Source organism: Palaemon carinicauda, chromosome 12 (genome assembly GCF_036898095.1).
Source record: "Palaemon carinicauda isolate YSFRI2023 chromosome 12, ASM3689809v2, whole genome shotgun sequence".
Taxonomy (NCBI): domain Eukaryota; kingdom Metazoa; phylum Arthropoda; class Malacostraca; order Decapoda; family Palaemonidae; genus Palaemon; species Palaemon carinicauda.
Genome location: NC_090736.1, coordinates 133,059,242 through 133,071,741, shown reverse-complemented (window position 1 = coordinate 133,071,741; position 12,500 = coordinate 133,059,242). Strand labels below are relative to the sequence as shown.

The 12,500-nt window shown below is 30.6% G+C and overlaps 1 protein-coding gene across 1 annotated transcript in view; it reads right to left on the bottom strand.

Annotated features, from left to right (window-relative positions):
- Positions 1-12,500, bottom strand: part of LOC137651058 (uncharacterized) — a 50,537-nt gene that overhangs the window by 31,456 nt on the left and 6,581 nt on the right. The window contains exon 2 of the mRNA XM_068384196.1: positions 9,947-10,349. Coding sequence (XP_068240297.1) covers positions 9,947-10,349 — 403 coding nt within the window. The remainder of the gene's footprint in view (positions 1-9,946; positions 10,350-12,500) is intronic.

Below are 12,500 nucleotides of genomic sequence, written 5' to 3'. Positions count from 1 at the left end.
CCTTTCCATTTTCTGCTAATTGAAATGTGATATATACTGTGTATTTTGTTAATCTCTCTCTCTCTCTCTCTCTCTCTCTCTCTCTCTCTCTCTCTCTCTCTCTCTCTCACACACACACACACACATACACCCAATCCAAAGTATCTATTTCATTACATAAATCTAACACAACTATGTAGTATTTTTCTTTACTTTTTTAATCTCCCTTGTAGGTGCAAAGATAACAACACTCCAACACTGGTTACTAACTGAATGTGAATGTGAATGTGTATGTGTATGTGTATGTGTATGTGTATGTGTATGTGTAGACCGAAAACCCAATGAAAATCTATATGAATCCCAAATATCAGCTTTTCCAATACCATCAGCATCATCATCAAATTCATCACCACCGTGTATGTGTATGTGTATGTGTATGTGTATGTGTAGATCGAAAACCCAATGAAAATCTATATGAATCCCAAATATCAGCTTTTCCAACACCATCAGCATCATCATCAAATTCATCACCACCGTGTATGTGTATGTGTATGTGTCCGTGTATGTGTATGTGTATGTGTATGTGTATGTGTAGATCGAAAACCCAATGAAAATCTATATGAATCCCAAATATCAGCTTTTCCAATACCATCAGCATCATCATCAAATTCATCACCACCGTGTATGTGTATGTGTATGTGTATGTGTATGTGTAGATCGAAAACCCAATGAAAATCTATATGAATCCCAAATATCAGCTTTTCCAATACCATCAGCATCATCATCAAATTCATCACCACCGTGTATGTGTATGTGTATGTGTATGTGTATGTGTAGATCGAAAACCCAATGAAAATCTATATGAATCCCAAATATCAGCTTTTCCAATACCATCAGCATCATCATCAAATTCATCACCACCGTGTATGTGTATGTGTATGTGTATGTGTATGTGTAGACCGAAAACCCAATGAAAATCTATATGAATCCCAAATATCAGCTTTTCCAACACCATCAGCATCATCATCAAATTCATCACCACCGCAATGTGTATGTGTATGTGTATGTGTATGTGTAGATAAAAAACCCAATGAAAATCTATATGAATCCCAAATATCAGCTTTTCCAATACCATCAGCCTCATCATCAAATTCATCACCACCGCAATGTGTATGTGTATGTGTATGTGTATGTGTAGATAAAAAACCCAATGAAAATCTATATGAATCCCAAATATCAGCTTTTCCAACACCATCAGCATCATCATCAAATTCATCACCACCGTGTATGTGTATGTGTATGTGTATGTGTATGTGTAGATCGAAAACCCAATGAAAATCTATATGAATCCCAAATATCAGCTTTTCCAACACCATCAGCATCATCATCAAATTCATCACCACCGCAATGTGTATGTGTATGTGTATGTGTATGTGTAGATAAAAAACCCAATGAAAATCTATATGAATCCCAAATATCAGCTTTTCCAATACCATCAGCCTCATCATCAAATTCATCACCACCGCAATGTGTATGTGTATGTGTATGTGTATGTGTAGATAAAAAACCCAATGAAAATCTATATGAATCCCAAATATCAGCTTTTCCAACACCATCAGCATCATCATCAAATTCATCACCACCGTGTATGTGTATGTGTATGTGTATGTGTATGTGTAGACCGAAAACCCAATGAAAATCTATATGAATCCCAAATATCAGCTTTTCCAACACCATCAGCATCATCATCAAATTCATCACCACCGTGTATGTGTATGTGTATGTGTATGTGTATGTGTAGACCGAAAACCCAATGAAAATCTATATGAATCCCAAATATCAGCTTTTCCAACACCATCAGCATCATCATCAAATTCATCACCACCGTGTATGAGTATGTGTATGTGTATGTGTATGTGTATTTGTATGTGTATGTGTAGATCAAAAACCCAATGAAAATCTATATGAATCCCAAATATCAGCTTTTCCAATACCATCAGCATCATCATCAAATTCATCACCACCGTGTATGTGTATGTGTATGTGTATGTGTATGTGTATTTGTATGTGTATGTGTAGACCGAAAACCCAATGAAAATCTATATGAATCCCAAATATCAGCTTTTCCAATACCATCAGCATCATCATCAAATTCATCACCACCGTGTATGAGTATGTGTATGTGTATGTGTATGTGTATTTGTATGTGTATGTGTAGACCGAAAACCCAATGAAAATCTATATGAATCCCAAATATCAGCTTTTCCAATACCATCAGCATCATCATCAAATTCATCACCACCGCAATGTGTATGTGTATGTGTATGTGTATGTGTAGATAAAAAACCCAATGAAAATCTATATGAATCCCAAATATCAGCTTTTCCAATACCATCAGCCTCATCATCAAATTCATCACCACCGCAATGTGTATGTGTATGTGTATGTGTATGTGTAGATAAAAAACCCAATGAAAATCTATATGAATCCCAAATATCAGCTTTTCCAACACCATCAGCATCATCATCAAATTCATCACCACCGTGTATGTGTATGTGTATGTGTATGTGTATGTTTAGATCGAAAACCCAATGAAAATCTATATGAATCCCAAATATCAGCTTTTCCAACACCATCAGCATCATCATCAAATTCATCACCACCGTGTATGTGTATGTGTATGTGTATGTGTATGTTTAGATCGAAAACCCAATGAAAATCTATATGAATCCCAAATATCAGCTTTTCCAACACCATCAGCATCATCATCAAATTCATCACCACCGTGTATGTGTATGTGTATGTGTATGTGTATGTGTAGACCGAAAACCCAATGAAAATCTATATGAATCCCAAATATCAGCTTTTCCAATACCATCAGCATCATCATCAATTCATCACCACCTTGTATGTGTATGTGTATGTGTATGAGTATGTGTATGTGTAGACCGAAAACCCAATGAAAATCTATATGAATCCCAAATATCAGCTTTTCCAATACCATCAGCATCATCATCAAATTCATCACCACCTTGTATGTGTATGTGTATGTGTATGTGTATGTGTAGATCGAAAACCCAATGAAAATCTATATGAATCCCAAATATCAGCTTTTCCAACACCATCAGCATCATCATCAAATTCATCACCACCGTGTATGTGTATGTGTATGTGTAGGTGTATGTGTATGTGTATGTGTAGATTAAAAAACCCAATGAAAATCTATATGAATCCCAAATATCAGCTTTTCCAAAACCATCAGCATCATCATCAAATTCATCACCACCGTGTATGTGTATGTGTATGTGTATGTGTATGTGTATGTTTAGATCGAAAACCCAATGAAAATCTATATGAATCCCAAATATCAGCTTTTCCAATACCATCAGCATCATCATCAAATTCATCACCACCGTGTATGTGTATGTGTATGTATATGTGTATGTGTATGTGTATGTGTAGATCAAAAACCCAATGAAAATCTATATGAATCCCAAATATCAGCTTTTCCAATACCATCAGCATCATCATCAAATTCATCACCACCGTGTATGTGTATGTGTATGTGTATGTGTAGATCAAAAACCCAATGAAACACAATGTGTATGTGTATGTGTATGTGTATGTGTATATGTAGATCGAAAACCCAATGAAAATCTATATGAATCCCAAATATCAGCTTTTCCAATACCATCAGCATCATCATCAAATTCATCACCTCCACAATAGCCAATAATGTTGATTTACATAACCCAAACAATAAACAAATAATTGAAGTTTAAATAATAATAAAAACAAGAAAAACAAATGTCGGGAAAAGCAGAAGCAGGAGGAGAAATCCAAAGCTTGGTAGGAGAGAGAAAATCCCTTTTAAAAAAAAAATCAGGAAAACCGAATAATCAAATGAAGTCAAGTCAATATTAATCAGTTATACCATAAATATTTTTGATAAATGAGCTTTTAAAGATTATAGCATGATGATACATGATATTAATGATGTCTTTCTTTGATATATAACTTATTTATTATCATTATTACCATTATTATTATTATTATCATTATTATCATTATTATTATTATTATCATTAATATCATTATTATGATTATTATTATTATTATTATTATTATTATTATTATTATTATTATTATTAGCTAAGCTACAACCCTAGTTGCAAAAGCAAGATGCTATAAGCCCAAGGGCTCCAATATGGGAAAATAGCCCAGTGAGGAAAGGAAATAAGGAAATAAATAAATAATGAGAACAAATTAACAATAAATAATTCTAAAAACAGTAACAACATCAAAAACAGATATGTCATATATAAACTATAAAAAGACTCATGACAGCCAGGTCAACATAAAAACATTTATTTATAGTTATTTTAGAGTTATAACAAATATGCAAAATATTTATCTAGAAGGTTCAAATATATAAAAGAGAAACACGGACCTAAAAATGAGGAGAGAAAAGTATTTAATACAGCCAAAGCAAGATTTACATATATAAAAGAGTAACATGAACTAGTAAATATAATATTTTAGCTGCTAACATTACATAATATAAAAAATATTTGCACAAAAAGTTGAAATATATAAAAGAGTAAGTTTAGGATATTAGGAAAAATGAAGAAATTTATATTTGAAATTATCACATTTGCCCAGTTTCAAGAATGAGAAAGAAGAGAAATTGAAGCAGATTAAAATTTAGAAAAGTAATAGGGACTGGAAAACGTAAAAAGAAAAAAAAAAAAAAAGTCATATTCACCCAATTTCAAGTCATGAAAATCATGGAATGGAAAATGGGGGAAAATGTTATTTAATACAGCCCCATTAGCCCATTTTTAAGCCAGGAAAAAAATCGTCTTTTCAGAATTGAGAAAAAAGAGAAATTCAAAGAGATTAAAATATACAAAAGTAATAGGGACTGGAAAACCAGGCGAGAAATAAAACAAAAAAAAAAAAAGATATTTCATACAGCCCCATTCACCCATTTTCAAGTCATGAAAAATAGAAAGACAAAATTTATCTCTTCAAGAATGAGAAAGGAGAAATTAAAGCGGGTTGAAATATATGAAAAAAAAAATAACCTGGATTGGAAAACCAAATAAAAATTAAAATAAAAAAATTCACACAACCTCAAACATCCATTTTCAAGTCATGAAAAAAAAGGTGTCTCAAGAATGAGAAAGAAGAAAAATCAATACACGTTGAAATATATAAAAAAAAAAATCTGGCCTAGAAAAGGAGGAGAGAAATAAAAAAAAAAAAAGATATTTCATACAACCCGATTTACCACTTTTTAAGACATGAAAAAAAGGTGTCTCAAGACTGAGAAAGAAGAAAAATTAATACACGTTGAAATATATAAAAAAAAGTAACGTCGACTATAAAATTAAGAAAGAAAAAAAGATATATATATATATATAATATATATATATATATATATATATATATATATATATATATATATATATATATATATATATATATATACAAATTTCATGGTGTGGATAGGGAAAGAGTAGTTCAAATTGTCCTTATTTATTATTCCCAACGTTTCGTGATTCTTAATCACATTGTCCAGGGCTGAAAATAAAACATATACAAAAGAATTAAGAAACAGTTAAAAATTTTTTTACAAATTCATTCAAAATCATAAAAAACAGTTGAAATTTAAATGAAAATTAAAAGGAAAAAAATGAATAAATAAATATATATACATCAGACAAAGTAGTGGAACCAACCTACGCTTCTGCGAGGTTGGTTCCACTACTTTGTCTGATGTGTATATATTTATTTATTCATTTTTTCCTTTTAATTTTCATTTAAATTTCAACTGTTTTTTATGATTTTGAATGAATTTGTAAAAAAATTTTTAACTGTTTCTTAATTCTTTTGTATATGTTTTATTTTCAGCCCTGGACAATGTGATTAAGAATCACGAAACGTTGGGAATAATAAATAAGGACAATTTGAACTACTCTTTCCCTATCCATACCATGAAATTTGTGTTCATTACTGGCTGTTGCTGCCTTCACCGAAGATATATATATATATATATATATATATATATATATATATATATATATATATATTATATATATATATATATATATATATGTATATATATATATATATATATATATATATATATATATATATATATATATATATATATATATATACAGCCTCGCTTACCATTTGAAAAAAATATGTCTCAAGAATGAAAGAGAAGAGAAATTAAAACGCGGTGGAAATATATGTAAAAAAGTAACATGGACAAGAAAATGAGGAAAGAAAATAAAATAAAAATTATAATACAGCCTCATTTACCACTTTTCAAGTCATGAAAATAAAAAAGGAAAAAAATTATCTCTTCAAAGAATGAAAAAGAAGAGAAATGAAAGAGGGTTGAAATATATGAAAAGAGTAACCTGGACAAGAAAGTGAGGAAAAAAAAAGACATATAATACAACCTCAATTACCACTTTTCAAGTCATGAAAATAAAATTAAAAAATTGTCTCAAGAATAGGAAAGAAGAAAAATTAAACCACGTTGAAATATATTAAAAAAGTAACCTGAACAAGAAAATGAGGAAATAAATGAAGAAAATTACATATATAATACAGCCTCATTTACCACTTTTCAAGTCATGAAAATAGGAAAAAAAAGGGTTGTCTCAAGAATGAAAAATTAAAACATGGTGGAAATATATAAAAAAGTAACCTGAACTAGAAAATAAGGAAATAATAATAATAATATAATAATAATAATAATAATAATAAATAATAATAATAATAATAATAATGATAATAAAATGACTTTCATAATACAGCCTCATTTACCACTTTTCAAGTCATGAAAATCGAAAAAAAAAAATTGTCAAGAATGAGAAATTAAAACGGCGGTAATATATAAAAAAAAAATAACCTAGACAAGAAAATGAGGAAGAAATAAAAAAATGACATTTATAATACAGCCTCATTTACCACTTTCCAAGTCATAAAAAATAAAAAAAAATAAAATGAAAAAAAAAATCCGTCTCTCCAAGAACGAAAAAGAAGAGAAATTAAGGCTTTCCAAAAGTGAGTTTCTTAAGAAAGGATAGAAAGAGTATATAATTGCCCAACGTCAATGAGAAATTACGGATGCTGATGAGGTAGGGTAGGAGGAATGAGGGAGAGAGGTGAGGGAGAGTGAGGGAGAGAGAGGGAGAGAGAGAGGAGGGAGAGTGGAAAGAGGTCCTCAGATACAACTATATCAAAGGGCTGTGTGAAAAGGAATGCCTCACAGAGGCAATAGTATTCAGGGCACGGCGAGGTACTTTTTTTTTTTTTTTTTTTTTTTTTTTTTTTTTTTTTTTTTTTTTTTTTTTTTTTTTTTTTTTAAGTTGATCGATAGTTCAGGAGCTGGAGGCATCTGTGACTATGGCTTAAAGAAGAAAAAAATGCACAAAAGATGTATGGAGAGAGAGAGAGAGAGAGAGAGAGAGAGAGAGAGATGATGTGCTTAATTAACTGAGATAACATAGTTTTCAGTAAAAGAACAAACGAAAAGATGAAAATTAATCCATATATATATATATATATATATACAGTACAATTTATTATATCATTTGTATGTATATATAAATATGTATATATACATATATACTGAGTGTATATATATATATATATATGTACATATACATATATATATATATAGATAGATAGATAGATATATATACATATATATATAGATATATGCATATATATATATATATACAGTATATATATATATATATATATGTATGTATATATATATATATATACAGTGATCAGAAGTAAATATAAAAATTAAAAACAATAAAATATAATAAAACGAAATAAGATACATAAGACGAAAATAGGAATCGAAAAAGAACCGAAAGAACAAGAAAAAAAAAGAGACAAAGAGATAGAAGAAACTAAAAAAAAAAAAAAGTGAAACTAAGATTTTTCGAAGTCTGTTGCGCTACATAAAAGATAAAACATCCAACGTTCAATACTTAGAAGAATGCCTTTAACGGAGTTTGATAAGATGAGCCCTGAGACTTTCAAAGAAACTATCTGATCGTTAAGTAAGAAAAAAATCAATTTCTTGGAAGCAAGACGAGGTGAGATAAAAATCGAATAACAGGCATTCTTTCGAAATCCAGATAACTGATTAAAAGGACTTCGTATCTCTTGCTTGTGTTTAGAAATCTTAAATAAATGTCAATGATGTAGAGGCACCACCCACCCATTGAGATACTACCGCTAGAGAGTTATCGGTTCCTTGGACTGGCCAGTCAGTACTATATTGGATTCCTTTCTCTTGGGTTACGGCTCATTTCAGCTTTGCCGGCATTATGAAAAGTTACATTCAGAGTAGACTTAATTATAAGTATAGTTTTTATAAATGATATTAAAAGATAAATATGATTTTGATAAGCTCACTTGAATGTCAGTGGTTTCTTTTGGAGAGAGAGAGAGAGAGAGAGAGAGAGAGAGAGAGAGAGAGATCAGTCATTCCTATGTAATCGAAGAGGAAACTAGAAAATAGAAAGACTAAGTTACTTTAAATACTCTGAATCATTAGGTGTAGTATTACTGGAGGAGAGAGAGAGAGAGAGAGAGAGAGAGAGAGAGAGAGATCAGTCATTCCTATGTAATCGAACAGGGAACTAGAAATAGAAAGAGACTAAGTTACTTTATATATTCTGAATCATTAGGTGTAGTATTACTGGAGTAGAGAGAGAGAGAGAGAGAGAGAGAGAGAGACCGCACCCTAACGATGATTGAAATTTAGTGTTGATAACGTAAAACTGAACAGAGGAGCAATGACATAATGTTCATTTACGAGCGAAGCGAGCTACGGCGGAGCAAAGACTATTTGAGAGACTTGATATAAATTACATAGATAATTAAAATCGAGAGAGAGAGAGAGAGAAGAGAGAGAGAGAGAGAGAGACTGCACGCCAACGGTGATAAACAGTTAGATTTATGTAAAGAAATTAATGGTATAATAAATGTGTCTAGATGTTTTGAGGGGTAGAAGGAGATGGTTTAGTCATGCTCTTCGCACTCCCCAAGAGAGATTAGTTCACCAAACTTTCAACTAGCCCCACAAGGCACTAGAAGTTGGAAGACCCAGAACTACATGGCTGAGAACTATGAAGCGCTAAGTAGGAGAGGACGAATGGAGAAGCATCGATTTAAAAGCTCAAGATAGAGATGACTGGAGAAATCTAACCGTGGCCCTTTGCGTTAATAGGCGTAGGAGGAGATGATGATTTGAAGAGACGTATAGTTAACGAATTAGTAAATACACAAATATACAGTTATTGGTGATTAATGAGGTGACGATCTCATTCTTAGAGATATAATCGAATAATCTAAGAATTGCATTCTACAGGCAATCACATTTGGACTATGAACCGATACAAGCAACTAATTCATACACATACATACACCTACACACGTACTATCTCTCTCTCTCTCCTCTCTCTCTCTCTCCTCTCTCTATATATATATATATATATCTATATATATATATATATATATATATACAGATATATATATATATATATAGAGAGAGAGAGAGAGAGAGAGAGAGAGAGAGAGATAACAAAAACATAGAAGTCATCTCGGTCTATTTTACCGAAAAAAAAAAAACACAACAACGAAATCTATTACTACATTCACAGGCTCATTACAAATAAATGTTATGTAATCATATTCAATCTAATCGTGGAAATCCTCTTAGGTATGTTCTACTGAAATAAATAAACGCTGTTCACAACAACAACGTATAACAACAATAACATATTGCAATAACCATCCGAGAACAGATCCGAATTTGGAATCTTTGAAGTGAATATTTTTTTAAAAATCTTGGCAGGTCAAATTTCGTAATTAATTGAGCATCTGATCAACAAGGGGAGTGACAGTTTTTTTTTTTTTTGACGAAAAAAATGGAAGGGTGATTCATAATTGGGTGATTCATAAGTGGGTGATTCATGAGTGGGTGATTCATGAGTGGGTGATTCATAAGTGGGAGTGGGTGATTCATGAGTGGGTGATTCATGAGTGCGTGATTCATGAGTGGGTGATTCAGGAGTGGGTGATTCATAAGTGGGTGATTCATGAGTGGGTGATTCATAAGTGGGTGATTCATGAGTGCATGATTCATAAGTGGGTGATTCATGAGTGGGTGATTCATAAGTGGGTGATTCATGAGTGGGTGATTCGTAAGTGGGTGATTCGTGAGTGGGTGATTCGTGAGTTGGTGATTCAGGAGTGGGTGATTCATGAGTGGGTGATTCATGAGTGATAGAGCCACTTAGCGCCAAAACGAAGATTATTCCTGGCTGATAAAGAAGAAGAAACATAACAACACAAACAACAACAATCATTAAAAACATGACGGGATCACATCAACGATGTTCAATAATAACGCTGAAATTAATTTTAATTCTATATCTTCAAATTAAAAAATTATTATTCCTGGCTGATAAAAAAGAAGAAAAATAACAACACAAACAACAACAATTATTGAAAACATTGATGAGATCATATCAAAGATGTTCAATAATAACGCTGAAATTAATTCCAATTCTATGTGATAAAGAAGAAGAAAAATAACAACAACAACATAAACAACAATAACAGCTACAAAAAATGGTTGTGATCACAACAACTAAATTCAATGATAATGCTAAAACTAATTCTATATCTTCAAATAAAAAAAAAAATTATTCCAGTCTGATAAAGAAGAAAATTAACATATACACCAACAATTATTAAAAACATTGATGTGACCATATCAACGATGTTTAATAATAACTCTGAAATTAATCTTAATTTTATATCTTCAAATGAAAAAAGTTTATTCCAGTCTGATAAAGAAGAAGAAAAATAACATAAACAACAACAATTATTAAAAACATCGATGGGATCACAACAACTATGTTTAATAATAAAATGAAATAATCTATATTCTTTATCTTCAAATAAAAAAATCATTCCTGGCTGATAAAGCAGGAAAAAATAACATAAACAACAACAATTATTAAAAACATTGATGGGATTACAACGACTATGTTTAATAATAACAATGAAATAATGTAAGTTCTTTATCTTCCAATGAAAAAAAAATCATTCCTGTCTGATGAAGAGGAAAAAGAAAAATGGCAAAATAAACAACAACAACAACAACAACAACAACAACAACAACACCAGCTGCAAAAATAGATGGAAATATTAATTCTAATGATGTTACTGTTCTTAAAATATTTTTTTTTCGTTGTTTCCTTTCCTCATTGGGTTATTTTCCCTGTTGGAGCCCTTGGGCTTATTGTGGCTTAGCAAGTAATAATAATATAATAATAATAATAATAATAATAATAATAATAATAATAATAATAATTATCAAAATCTAAAAAACTGTACACATGATTTTGAAAAATACTTATAAAGTGCTGAAAACGAATCACTGGTAATATTATAATGAAGTTTATAATGAAGTTCATAATGAAGTTTACAAACAGAAATCAAATAAACGATTTTGAAGTTTATCGAGTTATAAATATTTAATTTAATAGAGACCCACATTTTTTTTATTATATCAAACAAAAGATTGCAACAAAAACAAAGCATTTCCCAATTAGAAATATCACAGCGAAAATAAACTATCAATAATTATTAATATAATAATAACCTATAACTATCTTAAATAAAAAAAAGGATTCATTGAATATTTTTTAGTTATAAACAATCCTTTGATATTGAGATTTCATTCATTGGAATTTAATGTTTTGTTTAGAAAAAATATAAGGAATAAATCAAATTTCACGGGCTTTCGGTACTGACATATTTATATTATAAAATGAAACCGTGTGTATATATATATATATATATATACATACATATATATATACACACATATATATATATATATATATTCGTGATGAATATAAAATGTATTATATTCACGAAGGAAAATAATGTCTTCTCATTTTTCCTACCGTGGCTATAATACATACATATATACATATATATATATATATATATATAACATCAAATGCAGCTATTTCTAGTCCACTAGAGGACAGAGACCTCACACATGTCAATTCATATCTGGGGTTTGGCCAGTTTTCATCACCACCCTGACTAGTGCAGGTTGATGATGGTGGGAGATTTTTGGCTGATCGCTCACACCAAGACCTGATTAGTAATGCTTTGCAGATCATGCCAATATATATATATATATATATATATATAAATATATATATACACGGACACACTGAGCTCTTCCCTCCCTCTGGTAGGAAGAAGAGAAAGTAATCTATCATACCCTGGTAACAGCAGGTGCGTGCGTGCGTGCGTGTGTGTGTCTGTGTGTGTTTGTAAAAATAAAACAAATCAGAAGTAAATATCGCCATCAGCAACTTAGCTACAATCAGAGTTGTCAAGTCGCAACATTATGTCGTTAAATAAAGCGCAGAGATAAGTGTGCTTTA